The sequence below is a fragment of the Polistes canadensis genome, unplaced genomic scaffold (assembly GCF_001313835.1).
Source record: "Polistes canadensis isolate GaletaPanama2010 unplaced genomic scaffold, ASM131383v1 scaffold_197, whole genome shotgun sequence".
Classification (NCBI taxonomy): Eukaryota; Metazoa; Arthropoda; class Insecta; order Hymenoptera; family Vespidae; genus Polistes; species Polistes canadensis.
In genome coordinates this window covers 169,028-191,872 of record NW_014569744.1, presented here as the reverse complement: position 1 = coordinate 191,872, position 22,845 = coordinate 169,028, and the positions used below count along the sequence as shown (strand labels likewise).

At 32.6% G+C, this 22,845-nt stretch overlaps 3 protein-coding genes across 3 annotated transcripts; 1 reads left to right on the top strand and 2 right to left on the bottom strand.

Annotated features, from left to right (window-relative positions):
* Positions 1-258: 258 nt before the first annotated feature.
* LOC106789687 (plexin-B) lies at positions 259-12,328 on the bottom strand. Its single transcript, XM_014754115.1, has 7 exons — positions 11,615-12,328; positions 9,927-10,512; positions 8,916-9,835; positions 8,429-8,832; positions 7,836-8,328; positions 3,987-7,736; positions 259-3,914 (listed from the first exon to the last, which is right to left on the bottom strand). Exons 2-7 carry the CDS (start codon positions 10,315-10,317, stop codon positions 3,807-3,809), a joined length of 6,066 nt encoding a protein of 2,021 aa, XP_014609601.1. The 5' UTR covers positions 10,318-10,512; positions 11,615-12,328; the 3' UTR covers positions 259-3,806.
* Positions 12,329-13,563: 1,235 nt separating this feature from the next.
* LOC106789707 (plasminogen activator inhibitor 1 RNA-binding protein) lies at positions 13,564-16,561 on the bottom strand. Its single transcript, XM_014754164.1, has 6 exons — positions 16,162-16,561; positions 15,304-15,457; positions 14,958-15,143; positions 14,802-14,873; positions 14,205-14,712; positions 13,564-14,078 (listed from the first exon to the last, which is right to left on the bottom strand). Exons 1-6 carry the CDS (start codon positions 16,412-16,414, stop codon positions 13,986-13,988), a joined length of 1,266 nt encoding a protein of 421 aa, XP_014609650.1. The 5' UTR covers positions 16,415-16,561; the 3' UTR covers positions 13,564-13,985.
* A 1,254-nt stretch (positions 16,562-17,815) lies between these two features.
* On the top strand, positions 17,816-22,550 carry LOC106789715 (regulatory protein MIG1-like). Its single transcript, XM_014754172.1, has 2 exons — positions 17,816-18,301; positions 19,691-22,550. The coding sequence occupies exons 1-2, from the start codon at positions 17,947-17,949 to the stop codon at positions 21,118-21,120; spliced, it is 1,785 nt and encodes a 594-aa protein (XP_014609658.1). The 5' UTR covers positions 17,816-17,946; the 3' UTR covers positions 21,121-22,550.
* Positions 22,551-22,845: the final 295 nt, after the last annotated feature.

Below are 22,845 nucleotides of genomic sequence, written 5' to 3'. Positions count from 1 at the left end.
GTATCAATACCTTTTAAGCGTGTTATTTTTTATTGTTGAATTAAAAAACTCGATAAAAATTTATCTTCATGATTAGAAAAAGTTTTATCTTTTTTATAATCTATGATATAGATTGCGCGAAAAATTCAATCGACTTTTTGTACGAAAATCTAATTGATTAATATATAATTACGAGTCGAATAACAAATCTGAAGATATTATGTATTTTTTTGGCAGTCAAGTGAATGAAGCAATTAAAAATGCATTTAAGGATGTTGAATGTCACATTCCAAAAGCCATACTACAACGAACAGTCATTATTCCTATTTATTACAAATTTATTTGTCATTTTAAACCAACAAAATATTTAATCATACTCTCGCTTCTTTGAATGTTTTTAACGCATTACCTGCCACACACCGAAGTAAATTAAACTTCTTTTTTTGTTTTTATCATTTTTATATTATTATTAATCTATTATCATTATTATTAATTTATTTATTTACTTATTTCTTTTTTCTTTTGTTTTTATTTCATCATTAAGGAATGAAAAATATATTATTCGTACTATTTCTAACGAGCGTTGTGAAAAATGGGACGCTCTTTGATTTCTCTTTTTTCTTTTATCGAAAGCGATAATCTTATTATCGTATTAGATAATCATCATCATTACTATCCTACCATCATTATTTTTTTCCTTTATTCGTTTACTTGGGTAAGGGCAGATAAAGAGTTAATATTTGTGGACATTTTATCCATAAAATTGTACGTTTACAATATAGTCATATAATGCGCGTTGGTAAATCGTTGATTTTTATATAAACTAGAATTATATAAGTATAGACGGTTTATGTGTCAATATATTATATATACACGATTCTAAAAAATAAAGTAAAAAATAATAACAAAATGCTCTTAATTTCTTTTTCTCCCTCTCCCTACTTAATACGAATACAATGTAATTTGGTTGTTAAATTAAAACATTCAGATCTATTTTGGAGTTTACAGAAAAAAGAATAAGAAAAGGAGGAACAAAATAAAAGAAAAATAAATTATTTGAAAAAAATAATTACCACTACGAATTAGATAATATTAAATATCAAATCTTTTATCTTAATTAAATTTCGTACTAACGAAAGCTCACGTTAAATGTATGGTAGAATAAGTAACATACATATACCGTATTTGTTTTTTTTTTTACAATATTTTCGCGAACAAGGACCATACATACATATATCTCATTTGTTCATACGAATGTATGCGTTTTACAAAAATAATACTAACGATACTCTCGTATTTTCACAATAACCATCTTTTTGTGTTGTGTAGTATAAATTCGAATGGTTTCGTTTCGAGAATAGAATTCAATTTAAATACAAACAAAATTTTTTAAAATAATAATAAAAATAAAAATCATGTGTATACATACATACAAATACAATCTTGCACTCAATTTGATACAATTATACGCACAGAGAGATGTAAAAAGAATTATGCGAAAAAATGTTGATGCGGAGTGTACAGATTAACGCACATTTCAATAATAATAATAATTATAGAGAAAGAGAGTTAGTCTGTTTGTAATATAAATAAATACAATACATATAATAGAGTGAGATAATATGAATTAATTAATGTCGCAGGGGAGGGATTCTGGGGACTCGAGATTAATTGAAATACAAGGGAGAAAGGATTGTTAAGTACAAGAGAGTAATTTTTGCCCCCAGATTCCCTAGGCCTACCATCGACAGAACATCATCAACTTCTCTTTTTCTTTTTTTCTTGTTATTTTCTTGATTCGATTCAAATAACCGCTTTAAATACGTATTTCTTGTTAAACTGATCGAGAATTTATAATATAGCGCATTAAGAAAGCCTTGGCAGTGTGCGCTGAATTGATTAAATTCTTTCTTTTGTTCGGAATAATACAAGTTAAGAGATGAATTAACGATCATCTCAAGAATGTTACTTTAAAAAAAAAAAGCCAGTCTTATACATATTAACTAAACATAAAATGCATTTATAAAGGAATACTATGTGTACGTCGTTGTTAACGACAAAAAATTGTTTTAAATGCATTAGCATCATCAGTAGCGTGACTTTCTTTTTCTTTTTTATATCTCATAAAATGGATGATGAAAAAGTGCTTCTTGACAAATATATACATTTTGTTCAATACTGTTGTTGCTCTCCTAATCAGATGATGATTAAAAAAAAATAAAAAAAAAATAAAAAAAAATATTTAATATGTGTGTATAATATTATCTATATCCAATCATATAAAACATTTTTTTTTTGCATTTGTTATACGGTTTCTCTTAACAATATACGATAAGAATCATCATTATTGAATGATCAGTGTTAATAATATGTATATAAGTAATAGTAGTAGTAATAGTAGTAGTAATAGTAGCAATAATAGTAGTAGTAGTATGAATAGTAGTGTAATAATGATAGAGATGATAATATAGTAGCTGTAATAATGACAATAGTGACTTGTAATTGTAATAATAGAAATTTCACGCGTACGCGGTCAAGATAATTTTTCTTTACTAAAGTCCCTTTTCTTTTTATCTTGGCCACATATGCGATTAGAATGAAATAAACCATGACAATGATGATGATCTTACTGAGTTCTTTTTTTTTTCTGAAAACGACGATCGCAAATTACACAACAACGATATTCCATATCCATATTGATTGCCTAAAACAAGTATGAACAAAATATGAATTCTAAACAATGTTTTATAAATAAAGACGTTTCTTACATGATGAACATACGTATTAGATAGGCCTAAACTGACTGAGCTGCTCACATAACTCTTTATCCTTGAATTTTTTCGCTAAAGTTATTTTAATTGTCTTAATTTAATATTATCTCTTATGCTGCCTCTTTCAACAGAGCATTTAACCCTTCAACTTATAATACATATATAGTCCCTCTCTAGCTAGCTCACTACAATCCATGAAGGTGTGTGTTGCGTGATTTTTGCTTTATATATTTTTCATGTATATATATATATATATATATATATATTTATATATAACATATTAATAATTATATGTATCGTAATGAAGATAGTAGGCATAGCCACTCGTGCTCGGATCACAGACTACTCGCTGCCGTACACCATTTGTACAAACAGTCTGGTGGACACAATGGCTTCTTCACTTGTTCTCTTCTTGCACGTATTATTGTGTTGTATATATACGTTTTGTTTTTATTTAATTACATGCATAGATATTCACTTATTATTAGTCGGAATTTAAAAACTCACATTTAAATTTCTAATGAATAATCATATATAATTATTAATTTGCATCTCTAATCCTTAAACCTATGTTTCTTTATGTACTATAGCACAATATCTTTGAGTAGCCAAGATCTCTAGTGCGAAAGTTTTACATGCAATATATCACACATACTATCATTGAGATTCAAATGAGTATTTCAGTCGCTCGTCCTTATCGTCAATATATTTTACAGTAGGCATTCATTTTATCATTTTAAAGTACCTCTATATTATATTACAAATTAGGTTTAAGGATTACAATTGCCAATATTTTGCTTGTGTTAATATCTATGCATGTTCTTCTCGCCAGTGCATTTTAATGAGACAAACAAAACACTGCAGCAGGATTATGACATCCCGTGCACTATCACGTGGCTATCCTTAGCAAAATCACACATACTTACGGCATTGTTATGCACATGGCGTGTATATTTGTACATATGTAACGAGGTGTATCTGATGCATGAAGTGGAGGCACTAGTCAGTGTTTCTGGAGAGGTCGATAGGTCCTGGGATGGAAAGTAGGAGGTTGTGTCAGCAGGCACTAGTCTCTTCCCCTTGGAGTGTGCATGCTACGTTTTCTAGTTTATGTGCTAGGTGTAATTTGCGACAGCCTGCATCTGTCTCCAAGGCCTCTAAGATCTGAAATAAATATATAAACATTATAAATATAATATTGCATTATTTTGATAAAAATAAAACCATGAAACTCACTTGTTCATAATACTTGTTGACATACGCGTACAGTTCTTTCAATGCTACAACCACGTCAAATTCATTAGCATGAGACGCACTCAATTGTTGCATGGCACTAGACATTTCCTGATCTGTTATTAGTGGCAGCCTCTGTACGTCCATATAAAAACGACCAACCTTTTCTCTGTAATGTGGTATATCCTTGGCAAACAATAATTTATTTGACGGAGAATCTTTGCCTAATCTGTGTTCTGTCATAGAACACGAATCCATAAATGTCTGTGCTATTACAGAGAGGCTGGAGTCGACAGTCGTAGACTTGTTAATATCGAACATGAAGTCTGGATTTTTAATAAAATTCACCCAAAATCTTAATGGCAAACTATTTGATTTCCACGCGTGTGCCACTTCTGGGTCTACAATACCATGTTGTTTGGCAGCTTCGTCGAGTAAATCAAACAACCATTTAACAGCACTGGGCAATGCTTCATTAGCCGTCAATATCGTATTAAGAAAATCGTCAACGAACTTTTGGACAGTGCCCTTCGTTGAGAGCAACCTCGTTAAGAATATTTCGGGAATGGCTTTGTGCGTTCGTTCAGGATGATGGTGGTGTTTATTACTTGTGAAACCCATGCCAGGAGGATAGTGTACTTCTTCTATAGGCCTCACCAAATGGTATAATCGTTGATTACCTCCGTGCCCACTCTCGACGTCACCGTTTGCCGTTATTATCGGCGGTGAATGTTGAGAATCGAAATAACACCCGCTAACAGGATGGTTATACATTATAGGACTTATTAAGCTGTGATTTGGTGCGGATGGAAGATGAGTGGACGAACAATGATTTGCATGCTGATGTAAATGATGATGATGACCATGATGATGAATCGGTTGTTGTTGATGATGATAATGAGATGGCTTGCAGGCATGACATGGTAGTTTACAAGAAACAGGAAAGCCATCATTTTGTCTGGGTATAAGAGACATTACAGCAGATTCCTTGACACCATAATGAGCTAACGTATTTATCTTTTTCCATTCACCACTACATTTGGTAGTCAGATCCTCATCTTGAAGCGTTAAATGGCCACCACGGCCATGTCTCCATTCTAAATCCACATCATGAATGGACGGCCTTAACGAAAATGGAGTATTCTTATAAAGTGCATCCAAAATTTTAGATTTCACTTGACTTATCGTGTCGCAATCTAAAACCTTGCACTGAATTTTTTCATCCAAATCATCTTGAACAACGTGCAACGTCACAACACTGTGCTCTATTTGTTCACGTAAAAGTCTTTCCTCTGATAAGGAATAACGTGCGTCGTGCGTAATAACATCCACAGGACCCTTTTCTATTTGATGCTTAATAGCTTTGAATAATAAAAATAACGACGAACCCGCGTAATCTTTCAAATAATTATACATACAAAGTGCCATCCAATTGGTAAGCATTTTTTCAACTACAGATTCTGTCCTCCTTAACATAAGTTGTGGATGCTTCGTATTAACCGCTTTCTCGATCAGTCTAAGTAATAAATTCATAAGTATATCAGTTGCATATTCCATTTTTCCCATTAAAACTACCATCAATAATGAGGCAACGTTAACTTTGTCTCGTATATTGAAATCCTTTTGTGCCTCTAACGTGTCAATAAAAGTTAATACAAAGTATTTATTATTAATAAGTTGTTCAAATTGCACCATTGCAGCATCATAATTTGTGCGAGAGACATTGCTGCGTGATCGCTGATCATTCAATATCGGATGATCTATAACACCAGGGAAAAAGACTTTCATAATATAATTTTTATGGTCGAGTGTTGGTATGCCAGACGATTCGAGATCCGCTGTTAGATCTGTCATGTCAGTTTGTAATTCGGCAAATGCTTGTTTGCATTCCATTCTAACGTTACTTTCAAGAGTATCCATTTGTATTTGTATCCGTTTATATTCTCTTTCGGCTTGTGTACTTTTTCTTCTATAAATGATTAACACCAAAATGAACAAGAATATAAGACCAAATGTACCAGCAGCGATACCCGCTATTGCTTCCGGTGGTATTGGATAAGATTTGATAACTTCGTAATGAAGATACCCAATAGGAAATCGTAAACTCTTTCCAACACGTACTACTACCAAAGGTAAACCATTTTCTGTTTTTATTCCAAGTTCATCCGTAGGATCGGGTTGTTGATCCGGTGGTGTACAGACCAATTGAGATAATGCAAGAGAAGTAACGTTACATGGCATCATACCAACGGTAACATTTACGTCAGATTCATCGCTTGCGTAATTTAGATTTTCTCCTTCGATAACTAACGTATCACCTTTATACAATTTCACATTACGTGGAAATGGAAAAAATTTCGGATCCTCGACGTACAATAAACGATTTCTAAGACTTTGAAAATGCTTTTCTAAATCTCTAACACTTTCCACGTTGTCCATAATAAATGCTATTTTAAACGATAATTGAGATTCAACTCTCATCGAATGTGAAATACCTGTTGCCGTACGTTCGTTACGATGAAGAGATACAAATCTTCCAGCAACACTAGGACTTGGACATTCCATTTGTGTTGGATTTAATACCGCACAAATGGTACGATTAACTGGCATAAGTTCGGTTTCAAAATAAACTTCCATTTCTGGTTTTTGAATGGTATCTAAATTCGTACCGTGAACGGTTATCATTCGTCCGCCAGAAGCAAAACTTTTCAATGGTTTGATCTCCATTATAGTTGGATCATGTGTATAATTAAATGGATTATTTATTAATGTACGATTTGCCCCGTCAATAGATAAAGTTAACTTGTGAATCCTCCTTACACGACCAGATTTACTTGTAACGCACGTTAATCTTGTACTACTTGCTTGTGTTGCATTCACGTGACATGATAGTTCATCCAAATACGCAGATATCGTACTTCCAATGTTTAAATACATACCAGTAATGGCTAGTTGTGTACCACCACTTTGTGGACCAACAGATGGATAAATACCAGTTAGACGTATATCTTTATAATTAAATAACACTGCACTTTCTGTAAATCCAGCGTCATTACCAACGACTACGGAAGCTGTATCCGTTGCTTCGTGCCGGCCTGTTTGGCAAACAATACGAACGGACACTTCATAGTCCACCAAAGTACATGGGGTATCTCCAATATGTATTTTTCCTTCAACGTCACTTTTCTTTAATCCTAAATTACTGCCTTCGATAGTGACTAACGTACCACCTTCAATCGGCCCACTTAGGGGCTTGATCATGTCTATCCTAGGTTTCGGACATTCTGCAAATGGTGAATGCAAACAAGAATGTTTATACACACAACTATTCCCACACCATGTACATTCGAATCGTGGATCTCTCGTTAAACAGAGAGAGCAGTCTGCATGCTCTCTATGCGATCCAAGTACTTCACATTTATAGAGAATTATTTTTGTTTGATCTACATAATGATTGGCATTCCAAACGACGGTCACTTCGGCTTTATATTTTCCCGTAAATGCTTCGTAAGAATATACTGTTTTGTCACAAACTATAAAACGACTGCTGTCAACTCTTGCTTGAACTTTTAAATTAGCTCCTTCTATCGTAACGATACACTGAAATCCACTGTGCCCTACTTGTGGATGTGGTAAATTTTCAACTTCTAAAATGATTTCTTTAGGTACACTGTTTGGTAACATCAAAGGTTCCTTTTGTGGTACGAATCTAGGACAGTACTGAGCTCCGTGTGCAGCAAGATGTGCCTGATTCTATACAAAATAAAATAAAAAATATCAGAATTTCAAAATATAAAAATTGATTTTAACAAGAAAATATAAGAAATATCAACAAAATTATAACACACTTACATTTTCTCCTGATATTATACCTTGGCAGCTTGTATTGTGCGTACACTTATTATCATACACACACCAGCTGCACGCCCATTGAGATTTGACACATTCAGTACATACGGTGTGTCTAGAGCAATCGAAAAATGCAAAATTGCGAGAAACGAAATCTTTGTTGGTTTCACTTGAACGAACAGATAATGGCACAAGAACATGATCAGTTCCATCAATTATATTAGGCCTTTCTGAAATAGGTGGTGTAGGACAGGAAAGGCCAAAACCAGTCATCAATGCATCAATTGGTTCTGCATTGCCAAAAACGCATTTGTAATTAGCACCTGCTGGCAATTCGGGTAATGTTCTAATTGTTAACTGAACCGTAATCATCTGATTGATAGGCAAATGATCAGGAAACACTTGCTCAAAATCAATACACTGTTGACCAGTGCCTAAGGACAACCATCTTGGACTACTATGACTTGCTTTTTGACAGTCACCTCTAACTGTGCATCTATATGAAATAAATATAATTCAGCAATTAAAAAAAATTTTTTTTTATATTATAAATATTCTGTGAAACAATGCGTATTAGTAAGTAAATTTGTATTTACCTTTTTTCCAAGGAACACCAACCACAGTAAGGGTCTTTTGCATCAAGACAACTACTGCAATTCGTGTAACTACTACAATGTTCTACTTTGACTTTTGAAATTCTTGAAGTTGACAATACATATAAATGTTCTCCATCTGGAGAGATTGCTGTATCAGGTAATAATCTTTGACCTTTGTCAATTACAATGCTTTCATAAACAAATGCTTCAGTTGCAGAAAGTAAAACTTTTTTCAATACACCATCATCAGTTCCAAAAAATGCTATTGTATGACTTTCTGTATTTGCTACGGTCACAGAAGTCACAAATGTATCAGGAAAATGTAAAATTGCTTGACTTACAATAGGTGAAACGCCAGAAATTTTCAAGCCTACTTCACAAAAATTAAGAATATTTCCAGTATTCTGTAACAAATTTATGAAAAAAAAAAATATGCGGATATTTGTAAAAATTATGTTAAGATATAAATGCGTATATTTATACTTACACCGGCCGAAGGACATTTTCCATCTTGTATCGGACCACTCACGTAACCCATGTTGCGATATTTGATAGTACCATTGAAGCACATGTGAATGTTCTCATTAAATTTCGTCTCAATTTCCTGTAGACTGTAGATACAAACTGCTGAGCGAGACAAAGGTTCGTTTGTGATACCTTTGCTCGGAGAAAACACAGAAACAAACACAGGATCACCAACAGATATTCCAAGCTGCATCGCCAAATCGCTCCCTGCTAATGCAACCTTAGCATCTTGTACTAAATTATAAAGATGTTGTTTTCCGTCTCCTAGATCTACCGTACATTGCAAAGTCACTTCCGTATAACTATCATAATTTTGATCACTTATACAAATTCTTGCCAATCTAGATGTATATCCCAATTCTTCTTGTTCAGGAAGATAAGATTGTTTCTGTACTAATACAAAGTATGCGTAATCACTCGCATTAAATCCATAGACATATTTGACTAAGAAATGATCTCTATATTTAACATCTATATATACTATCGATTGTTTGGTAAATGAAAACTCAGCAATTTCTAAATTACGAAGATTTCTGCTCGAAATGGCAGGTACATCGTGCCGATAGTCTCCTCTGTTGGTAAATGTTGTACCTACATATAGGATATTTGTTTTTCCCCATGGATTATAACTTTGACCAATGAAAGCATATGTAGAAGAAGTTTCATCATTAGCTGCTACACTGAGAGGAATAAATTCTGGCTTAGTAGTTATATTCGACATTTTGTACTTTTCACAAGCACCCTGGCGAAGAGAACCACATGCAATTAAGGTTCGTGATTCGAGATCAGCAATGAGAAGCTTGTTTACGTTGTTCATTAGTGTTGTTACATCTCTAGGAGAACAGCCTGTAGCATGACACTGAGGATTGTCCAATATTGGTCCTAAATATAAAAAAAAACAAGCGAATTGAAACTTTTGAAATGAATATCAAGATTTTTTAGAAATAAGAATGCATGTTAAAAATGAATTTACCTGTTGAAACATGTTCTTCAAGCTGAAGGTTCGAATCAAGCTGCAAGAGTCTGTTAACAGCCCCAATATAGAGTCTCTTTGTGATAGGATCTATGGCTAGATGATTAAATCGTAGGGCACCTTCTCTCGTTGTATTTGGATCTAAGGCATAAAATCCATAATGCTGACTTTCTTCGGCAGGAAATTGTGCAGCTATGTGAGGTGACTTATTCTCTTGTGGTGGCACAGTAGTACTAGCAGGGGTGTCTATTGCTGCAGTTACCAATACCACTAAAAACCAAGTGGCAACAGACATGGACGAAAATAATGATCCATGGAAGGACGGTTGCAGCAAGCAGCAAGGTGAAAATATTGATGAAATAGAAAATGTTCTATACTCCAGGAATCTCATGGTGTGTATACGACACCTAGCAAAGCACGTGCGCGCACGCTAGGCGTGTGCGTTTGTGCGTATGCAAGGCTAGGGTAGGAAGCTTAATAGGTATAGTTAGGGTATAATAACCGCTGGTAGAACGCCAATATGAATACGTTACTACCAGCAATATGTATGGCCAGGTACCGACATGATGCTCACTGTCCGGTACCCCTGAAACAATAATACAAAACCCAAAGATAAGTATAAAAATACACAAAGTATTAAACAACTAATAAGTAAGACAAACATGCAAATATTCTGTTTTTTTTTTTCAATGTAATTATATATATATATTTAAAATATAGAATCCAAAAGATTGTTGTTTATTTGCATGGTTTTTCCTTTTCTCTTAACCCCTTTAACAATAAAAATAAAAAGGTAATCTTTCATTGTTAATTAACTTAGCAAAAATTCAATGTAAATTACCTCTACATCTGCTCATTACAATATATGTTTACATTTGTTTAAAATTAGTAAAAGTAATCGATGTATCGACTGACATATTAATTACATTATCACAAAACTAATATGAACGATAATCAATGATATAAAGAACAACAATATAATTATTATGACACGTTTGAACATTTAAAAAGATTTTAACATCGATGACAGACAAGCTAAGGCAGATGGCTCCACGCTTTTAAGGTAACATCGTATCACGCACCGCCCTTCATTAACGTGGCCAGCAGAACTCTCTTGACAGCTATAGGGCCACTGTCTTCGCACAAAGGCAAGGACCTTGTATGTCTTGCAATTTAGCGGCCACCGTAATACAAAAACTTGTCGAGTATTCATAGATTATTTTCTTTCCTTGATTTACGATTATCACCTTGGCGTAACAATACGAATTATTAGATGGGGGAACAAAAAAATGATTAGGTGAAACAAAGGGGAAAAGCAAAAAAAACAAAAGAAAGACGTCTATCCATCTAGAGAAAAAGAGAGACAGAGACAGAGAGAGAGAGAGAAAGAGAGAAGAGGAGAGGAGAGGAGAGAGAAAGAAAAAGAGGAGAATGAGAGAGAAAGAGAGAGAGAGAGATGAAACGCTTGCACATTTAAACTCTTGATAGCATAAAATGGAACGTACGATTATCAATCACTCGTATACGATATTATCGCGACACAAGTAAAAAAAAAAGAATGGAATGAAAAGAAGAAAGAGAAGGAAAAAAAAGGAAAGTAAAAAAAAAATAGGAAGAAGAAGAAGAAGAAAAAGAAGAAGTCGTAAGACATATTTGATTTTGTATCGAATGTATCGAAATGAAATTACCTTTTCCACGTAAGAGCGAAGGCGTAGGAAACGGCTGTAGGGTTGAAGAATCCGTTGAGAGGTGGTGAGTCGCCACGGCTACGGCACATCGCGGATGTGCACCATGTCTCGTGAGCCTCTGTATCTCGATCGAATTATTTTCTATATACTTGTATGAGGTGGGAACACCGTTCCTTGCACAAATTGAAAACTCTTATTTTGTCTATATATTTGACAATAAGTTAGGGTCCATTCGTGTCGTCCAGGTTGCACGTGTGTAAAATTCAATCAAACAATGTGTTCATCGATTCACTCCACAACACAACACTAAACAGGGAGTCGGGAATAAGCCGCCATTAAAATTCGCCCGACGATAGAGCCTGCTCGCACGAGTTTAGGGCAAGTTGGGGGCCGTGGCTGCGGCATGCGCTCCTGTTCTCCCTCTCCCTTTCTCTTTCTACCACTCGTCCTTTTTTCACGGGCTTAGCCCTCTCTTCTTCTTCTCTCTCTCTCGCTCCTCCTCTTCTTCCCTCCTAATCACCGATACCCCTCGCACCACTTGTCACCGCGTCCCGCTACAGCAGCGCTTTCCATCGGATCAAATTGGAAACAATCTTGTTTCTTTGTCTTCTTCCCTCCTTCCTTTTCTTTCCTTTGCTAAAATAATGTGAAGGGAGAAATATAAAGGACTTTTAAAACTATTCCAAGTATTTTTTCATAGGACAATTCATGCATACTTTTTTTTTTTTTTTAATGCGAACATGATTAAGTCTAATTTGTAGAAAAAAAAAAAACAAATATCAACAAATCTGTTTAAAATCATTCGTATTGAAACATACCTTCCATTCTTCTTTTCTTCATTCCTGTAGATTAGAACATAAATCGTATTTTTCTAATACTATTTTTGGTCCATCATTAACATATTGTTTTTGATTAAGGGCCGAATGAAATGGACTGATCTTGTCACAATTTATTATTGTAAATATCATGTTATTTACACATATACCTAAGCTTCAAATAGCTTCGTAACGTATTTTTCAACGTGGAGAGAGAGAAAGAGAGAGAGAAAGAGAGAGAGAGGGAGAGGACCGGGATGTGTCGTGTGTACGTGTATGTGAATTTTTGGCTGTATTATTTAAACGTATAACAAGTGTAGTAAATAACTAATATAGCAATTTATAATTAAGAATATGACAATCGCGACGAATAAGTATAACACGTACCGGATTATCAGATTCATTCTGCCATCCCTTACACTGCAGTTAATCGCTCCTATTTCCTTAAAATTTGTTATACATTTGTAAAGCTGTGTATTCATCGGTGTATGTATCTAATATTCATCACTTAAACGTTAGATTCAGATTAGTTACATCTGAAGGGAAAGTAGTATCTATGTCTTTCTATAAGCCAAACTTATTTTAGCTAAATAAACATTTTTAGTAGAATCGTTTATTACATAGAAACATACGCTTCGGGAGTCTTAAGTTTTACGCGCGGTAAGCAATGTCGCTTGCCAACTGCGATCAGGAAGGCTTTTTCCAAACACCGTATAAAAATTATAAAACAGAAAGAGTGTTTAAAATTTATAGCTACACGGTTATCGTACATATGTAGTTTTATATACGTATCGGTGCTGCATCCAGCCTCCTTAGGCCTTCAATGCCACATCAAAATTAAAATTCATGATTACTTCGCCGCTTAAATTGTTGTTTTCTCTTTTCTTTTTTTTTACTTTACTTTACTCATTTTCTTTTTCAATACATTTTCGATAAAATTTTCTTTCCGTTCAGAGTAATATATATATATATGTATATATATATATATATATATAGATGTTTCGAAATAATATATATAAATATATATATATATATATATGTACGCAATATTTAGTCTTTAAGTTATTCCAACTTATGTAAAATGGATCTCGCATTTGATTTTGTATTTCTTAATCTGAGTCTTTATGAAAAAATTTCTTCGACTTCTTTCTTATTTTTTTTTTCAGCAAATTCACGATTATTAACAACGTTCGTTCAGATATGCTGCTTCACTGATCTCATATTGCCACTTATGTTTTATATTTCACAATTACATATGGTCAATCTTCATGTAAGCACTAAGAATCTTATTTGGATTCTTTTGTACTCACATAAGCTTTGCACGAATAGTCATGTGTCAATATGAAGCAGCGCTTTTGTGGGCGCTAAGTTTTATTCAAATTACGTATCTCATTCTGCAAAAGGTACTGTATGAATGATGCATTAATAATATTGTCACTGATGTAAGACGGTTGATAATAATATTCGTAATAATAATAGTAATTTTATCTGTCATAAAAGTACTGTTGGTGGCTGCGGTGGTTGTGGGATATTGTATAATCAAAAGACGAAGCTCTCTATCCCAATGAAGGGAAATCATTCTCGTCATCTACTTTTGGAGCATTTTGACGACCGCGCGGTGACCTTTGTTCGTTTTGTGGTGCCTGCAACTGTTTAACGATTTATTCACAATTAATACAAAATATAGTAAATATATGCATGTGCTAAAATGGAAATTATATATTACTTAACTTAATATATATGTAATGCATGTATAAATGTATAGATATACTTACTGCAGCACCACGAGAATCCCCATCTCTGGGAGCATCGCGATTTCCAAATCCACGACCGTTGACACGTTCACCGCCGCGACCACCGCGTCCTCCTCGACCACGTCCTCCAGTGCCGCGTCGTGCATCGCTGAATTGTATTTCGATGCCTAAGACACGTTTTTGCCTTCCAGCACGTTGAGGAAATTCAGCAGCTGCATCAAATTCCTCTTCACCCTCCTCATCTTCTTCAGAGCCTTCTTTCTTTCGTTCCAAAGCATACATTTTCTTCCATCGAGACAAATCTTCACCTTCTCCAGCTTTGCGCAAATTATATTTGGGCTTTGCCCTTCGGTTTTGACGACGTTTCCATTCATCCAAAGTCAATTCGTGTGACTTTGGTACTTGTCGTTTTTCATCGGTTGAAGCTTCTGCCAATGTTTCTCCTTCTTTAACTTCAGTTGGTGTTGGGGTAACTTCAGTTTCAGGTTTCTCATTTACCCAATCAACATTTTCCTGATTTAAGCTTTCTCTGATAATAAAATATCAAGAAATTAAATGATTTAACGTGCACGGCAGTATCTATCACATTGATTTTTTTCATATAGATTTATTACTTACTCTATCTCATCATTATGAGTACCCCAATTGTGACTTCCTGCGCCATCCTTCTTATCAATTGGTTTAATTCCTCTATTTATACAAAAAAGATATATATGACGAATTAGTATTGAATCACTTATAAGAGAACATTCTAATTCTAATATTAATACGAACGTTTTATCGGAGCCAGACTGGCGATCGAATTCACGCTTTCCACGGTTATCATAGCCACCTCTACCTCCTCCTCTACCTCCACGTCCACGGCCCATTCCGCGCATACCTCCACGTCCTCTGCGATCACCATAGTCACCACGTTGGTTTTCGTTGGTGTTACGATATTCACGTATTTCTCGAGCTTCGCTATAAAACAGTGAAAAATAAATGATTACTTATCTTTTTATATGCAATGCATTTTCAAGTTAGTTTTCTTTCATATTTTTTGATAATATAAAAACAAATTTAATAAGATAGAAAATATCATACGCTTCAAGTATCTAACATATAGATTCAATATACTAACCCATTCGGTCCACGTCTTACTTCTCCTTGGTTACGGATTGTTCTTTCACCATCTTCACGATTACGTCTGTTATTATGCTCTTCTCTAGATTCTCCAGAGAACTTAACGCTTCGATCTCCTGCAGTTATTCTTGGCTGAGTTATTTTCTTTTCACCTATCATGCAAATGCAATATTTATATTATTTATTTCCATATTGCATTGAATTAAAATTATAAAAACATAAGGGAAATTTAAAAAGATCTGTCTTGAAATGATATTCCTAATAAATTATAAAACGTTCTTTGTATTCGTACATGTTAAATTTTAACGAATTAATAACGATGATTAAAGAATGATAGGAATTGTTATTGAACCCAAGATTTTATTAAAACAAAGAAATAGAATATATAAAACAAGAAATGCTCTTGCAATTAAGAACATTTGCAAAAGTTGTAGTTAATCTTAAAAAAGTCAATCTGCAATTTACTTTGTTAAATGCTGTTGAAAAAAAAAAACAAAAAAAAGTGAAATGAAAATAGAAGAAAATAATATAATTTGAATAATATTTATAGTTAAACAAATATATCTATTTATTCGTAGTAATATGATTATGTGAGTCATTGTAAAAATGAAAAATATAAATGGAAATAATGCTATTGTGTTCCATGTAATATTGCTTGCATTAAAGTTGAAACCGGTAGGAGAACTGTGAAGATCTTTGATTACAGATGATATGAAAGCAAATCTATTGGAACAGTTAAGGGAAAATGATCATAAGCAGAAATATATATGAAAAGCACATGGGGCCACGAGGAACAAACCGGCGGCCATAATACCGCGCACACGAGGCCAGAGAGATGGTTAAGAAACGAACTAACCTGGATCTTTCTTAACTTCTTGCACTTTAGTTACTTGTTGTTGGGCATCTTTTATTACACGAGTCTTGGGCGTCTTATTACCAGCAAGCTTTTGTGTCTCGGTCTGCTTACTCTTGTTCTCCTTTTCGGCGAGCTTGTCTTTTTTCTTAGCTTCTTGCAACTTTTGCAAGTATAGCTGTGGATCTTCTGATTCGTCCCAAGCAGAAGCATTTCCAAATTTATTTGTGACAGTAATGCTGTACTGGTTCTCCATGTCTCTTATCCTCTCTTCTTCGAGGATTATTCGAAAATTTCACGGCTACTATTGAGCCCTTGTGTGAGAGAGACATTCAATATTTCAATATGGCCGTGTTGAAGATAGTTCACCACGAGGTCTGCGTTTGGGGAGGGACCGCATAATTGTCTTGCACCCAGCGCGCCACTTCCCCACCAACATTTTTAATAATAATCATTTTATGTCATTTATTACCAAAAAATATCATCAAAAAATAAGTTTTTAATTTTAGTCATATAGAATTATCAAAATACCGGCTCTAATTAATAAAGTATAATTATTTTTATAGTTGTTGTATTTGATAAAATTGGCATGTTTTTCATGAGTCTACTGAATACCGGAGAAAATATTTTTTAGCGATAGTTTTATATAGATTATTTTGGAAAATTTTCTTTACAATTATTGACATTTTTCAATTTAAATTATATTTTTCATATTTTTAATACAAATTAATAACGCCGACAGAAGTCCAAGAAAGGCGGGAAATTTCATATGCATGCTCCTTGAAGAACATAACTTTATCTTTAAAGCTTGTCTGTATAAAAGTAATATATACGTAATCTACGTCATAATATATTACAAAACAAAAATAAATGAAAATAAGTAATTCATTATATTAATAGTAATAATAACATATCAATTTACTTATTTCTATTCGATAGATTTACTTCCGTTTGCCGTATTTGGTATGATTTGTATATTTAATCCACGACATAATTTCGTTTAATATAGAAATTATTTTAGGCATAACTTAAACAAATTATATCAATTAAAATGAAGTAATAATTTCAGTATCTTTACATAATAATATTATTACATATCGTCATTATATTTTAAAGAATAGAGTTTAGAACATAGATGTTATAATGAGAAATACGAATTCTGATTGAACAATGCCGAAAGAAAAGTTGAGAATCGACCAATCAAAATTGTATCAGATTGTATTGGCTGTAGTTTTTTCGCTAGTTATTCGCTATTCGTTGATTGGTTTATTTTTCATTTCTCAAATCAGAATTCTCTTCGGATTCGAAGAATGTGATTGGACATTGTAAAACTGATTAGAACGAATAAGACGCCAGAAATAATAAAATGAAATTTGATCGGTCGATAACCGGATGAGTAGGAGCACAAACGTTATCGTGATTCGACAATACCAAACGAGCCAATCGTTATAATTTAATTTATTTTTAAAACTTTCATTTGAAATTCTAATTGAAATCAGAAAATATTATGAAGATGTTATAATATAAAATTTAAAATAGAATTGATTAAGTAAATGGACAATCGCAAAAATGATGATAAGATATTTTTATTACCGACTGTACCTTCTAAAGTTAGCGTCACGGCGTTATCCATTACAGTTGTATTTTGGCGGTTTAATAGTTGCACGCGACACGCGGTAAAACGCGGAAAAGAAGAGGTCGCACGAGTATAGTAGATACTTTCTCTAACGTTTTCTTGAAATTTTAAAGAAAGAAAAGTGTCTTGTATATTGGAAAATAGAGGGCGGAATGGCATTGCAAGCTTCAAAATCACGATCGTTTGATGAATCATTGACCAGCCCTTCGATCAGTGACCAAATGCTTTATCCCTGGAACTGGAGTGAGGAAGCTAGGAACATTGATCTTAGTCCCAGTCATTCATGTTCATCGCCTGAATACAGAGAAAAAAGTATGCCCTCGGGCAACACGGGATCTAAAACAGATTCTGCATCTGATAATCAACGACGTGGTAGACCTAGAGCAGATGTTCTTACACAACTTATGAAGCAGGGGAGCACATCACCCAGTAGTATTAAATGTTCTTATTGTAATCGTGTTTTTCCTCGAGAAAAGAGTTTACAAGCTCATTTACGAACGCATACTGGTATGTTATTTTTCTTTCCTTTTAACTCCCCCGATTTGTGTTTATTATTTATTTTCTAAGCTAATATTATTCTAAAGATTATCATATTATTTCTTCAATGTATCATTAATTACACTAATTGTTTGTTCAATTGATTACAATTGGTGTATTTACGATAGCGCCTTTTTTCTAATGTTCATACAAAATATTGGCGCAACGGTTACGCGCAGCGCGTGGTCGGGCTCCCGCCAAACGCCATCATGCGTGCTTTAAATCCGTGCTTTAAGAGTCTTTCTCTTTCTTTTTCTCTTTCTCGTTTTCCTGCTCTTTTCCCCCGCTCTTTATTTCTCTTTTTATTATGCTTATTATGTATAACGATGCAGGGTGAACGAGAATAGCAACTTTCTTAATAAATGCTTCACAATTACTATATTTACAATGGACGAAATTACAATCATTCTTTTTAAAGTATTATTAAACGCATGTATATATATCGTAGCACGTATATGAGCTCACCTTCATTCAGTAGCACGTGTACGATTATGTATCTCAAAATAAAGTATGATGCTTATCTTATTTGTTAGTATTCAGAGTTAAAAAGAAAATATTTATTTTTTTTATAATTTACGTAATAGTGAGAAGCTAAGAAAGCTTTTTAAATCTAGTCATTTAATCAATATTTACATGATGATACAAATTTTCTTTGACTATTTCAGAAAATAATTAATATTTTATCTGTTTTTTTTTTGTTCTAAATAACTGGTTATCATTTTTTCTATAAGATTTATATTAATTGTAAATAAATATAAAATATTAATCGTCTATTGTGTTTATTTTATGTATGTCCTTTAAACAATAGTACAAATGAACCTGGGATAATTCTACCTGAAAAACTAAGTCAAAAATGTAGAATCAAATTTGTTCATAGAAGGTTTTATTTTTGAGTGAAATAAGTTTGGAAATTTGTTGAAAATGCATGCACTTGATTGAGCTTGCAACCCTGAAAACTAAAAGTCTTTTTCGATAAGTATAAGAATAGAATAATAATAAGATATATAGATATAAGAGATTTCATCATTCTTACAATGTTTTTAAACATATTAAGAAGCACAAAAATGCTTTCCAAAATATGTAAAAGATAGTAGAATTTTTAGAACTGAAACTGAATTAAGGGAACGTGTACTTGACAAATTTTTAAACTTATTTTTCTCGAAAATAAAATCTTAAATAAACAAATTTAATTCTATACATTTTTCACTTAGTTTTTCATGTAGAATAACCCCCTGCTTACCTATACCACTAGTTATATGACACCCTGTATTATGAATTGAAATATTTTCTGTATTTTTTGCTATATATAATAGGATTATAAATAAAAAATAAACATTTGAAATTGTTGGAATGTTGTAGGAGAACGTCCATATCAATGCGACTTTCCTGGTTGTTTAAAAGCATTTACGCAATCGGGACAACTGAAAACTCATCAGCGTTTACATACAGGGGAAAAACCTTTTGTGTGCTCTATACCTGATTGTAAAAGAAGATTCACGCATGCTAATAGGCATTGCTCTGAACATCCTTATGCAACTTTATCTAGATCTGATGATTTCTCATTGAAATTTATTCCAAAAAATACGGAATTATCTAGTGAAGAAACACGGTGGCTTGAACGTTTTAAAATGTCTAGAGAAAAGGAGGAAAGAACGCCAACAGAAAAGATAGAACATAAAAGAAAAGTATGGAAAAATGGTAGCGAAGATATTAAAAAACCTAAATCTAGAAAAGGTTTAGTGATGGACGATGCTGTTGGTGAACAAGAGAACTTAAATTGTATAGTTCCAAAAGAAAGATCTTATTCCGCAGAGAATCAGGACAGTCAAGACGATAGTCAAGATGAAGATCAAACATGTTCTATTTTACAAACATTAGAGGACGAATTATCTTCAAAATTACCTACTTCGTCATTAGCAAACCCATTAGATAGACTTCAACCAAAGAAACGGTGGCTACGAGAAGCTTGTATGGAACAGAACTTGGAAAACCCCATAAATTGGGATACTAATGCCAATAGTACATTGACGACTGGTGCAATGAACAATGAAGGAATAAATTCTAATGAACCATCAACTCCTAGTTCTAACTCTAATTTACAATGGGAATCATCAAATACGTCTCCTATATCTCCACCATGTAGAAAAAGTCTAAACGAAATAATTCCACATTCTCAAAATAATATTGTTTCTTATAATAATTTACTTCAAGATAGTTGGAATGCACAAGCCTACGTAGAATCTTATATGGAATATTCCAACATGATATTGCAACAAGAAATAAAAGAAAATATAAACACAGAAGGCACTGTGGCATTAGAAACATTGTGGTCTGATAGTAATAATTCCAAATCTTTTGAAGCTCCTATTCTTCAGGATAGACAAAATACGGTTAAAGAATTGAACAATACAATTTGGAAAAATATCGACGAAGAATCTGAAATAATATCGATTCCTAAATCTCTTATATCAACTTCAAAACCCATTCTTAATGAAACAAGACCAACAGTTTTGATGTTCAAAGGTTCTGGGAATAATATCGCAGAGAAAAAAATCAACTCGGAAATGCCTTTAGTTGATTTAACCACGAAAGATAATAATCAAACAATTATAAAACAAGAAAATGATATACCTAAATTATCATTACCAGAAAGTAATAAAGAACTGATGGGTGCTTTAGCTTTAATAGAATTAGCTAAACACAAAGACACAACAACCGAAAGTGTTGATATTAAAGTTGAAACAGATGATCAATTTACACAATCTACATCAACTTATAATCATCTGTAATAAGTAGTTACTTATTATCACAATGCTAATTTGTAAAATAATGAAATCATGACTATGCTTAAATAGCTTGTTTGATGTTTACTTAGCATTTTCATTTATATACAAAAATATAAGTGAAAGTTGGGCAGCTGTAATAGTCAAACTTTTATTTAAATAGCAATGAAATCATAAAATCAAAAAAGCATCTCCATAGGAAGTACCGCTCAGCCATAGAAATTAAAGTAAAATAATTTTTATTTGATATTTTGTCCGTTTTTTTTTTATATATTTATTTTTCATGTTTATGTTGCAAGTCATGATCTCTCATTATCAAAAATTATTGAACTATTTGATTTTTTTTATTCCTTTTTCTTCTTTTCCTTTCTTTTCTTTTCCTTTTGTTTTTTGTGCACTAAATTACGTTTACAATTAAAAGGTTGTGAAATATGATGCATATTTTTTTTTACTATTAAGAATCGCATAATTCATTGATTAAGAAACTATTTTTGCATTTGGTTTTACAAACTGCTATTCTTTCTGTTACATCTTATAAAATATTATCTTATTCTACATCTGTCTCTTTCTATCTGTAATGATTCTACGTAGAAATTGAATAGTTAGCATGTTAATTTATTAACACGTTAAGTGCCATTTTAGTTATTGGTGATGGACATCTCTAGTTGACGGATTAACCTGGTATAAGTAGGATACTAAACAAAATAGGTTTGGCATTTAACATGTTAAATAAAATACATATCTTCTAATTCCAGCCCAGCAGTTTGTTCATGTTTGTAAACAAATACTAAATTATTTGCTGTGTAAATTACTAAATTTTTTCCTAACTATTATAATATTTTGTATAAAATAATCATTAAGTTCAAAAATTCTATATACATGCCGTTAATTATGATTTAGTTCACCATTGTAATTATTGGCACGTATCATATTTTTTCATAATTGTTGAGACGTTTCATTGTTCAGACGTTTGTTGAGACAAAATCATTTATGTCAATATAAAGCGTTAAGTAGAATGATAAAATGGGATTTTATCATAATTACAATGACTTCCAACATTTTGTTAAATGTAAGATTAGCTTTTTTAATTGCATCATCCTATTATAAGTATTTATTGAAGTAGAGAAAATATAAGTAATTGTTTTGGGATAAGTTTTTACATTTCTTTTAGAAGCCTAGATTATATTTAAAATTTTAGGGAAGGATGATATTTACTTCAAGTGATACTTCATATTTATAAATCTCTCCCCAGGATAAGATCTCCGTTTTTAGAGCTTACAATTTAAGTTCATTCAAATTTTTTGCACAATTTTTCTATGAGATTTTTAATTCTTTTCAATTGACAATTTCTTCTCCGTTTCCTTAGACACATTTTTTAACTTTCTAAGTCACTCCATAAAAAGGAGTCATGAAAATATCGTTCTTTCTTTTATATAAATATAAAAATATTTATTATTTAAAAAAAAAAATATTAACTTTACAAGAAATGTAAGACTACTATGTGCTTAAACAATATTTTCTCTACTTTAGATCTTAAGAAATACTTATTATAATACGATATTGCAATTAATCTTATGTATCTTAATTGTTTTAGTATAATAGTAATATAATAATATCTATTTTGTTACAATCTTTCAATATCATCAAGTACAAACTATTACATGTGTTTTTTTGCATTATTTGCAAATTTACATTATTTACAAACGATAAAGGAATATATTAATATATATA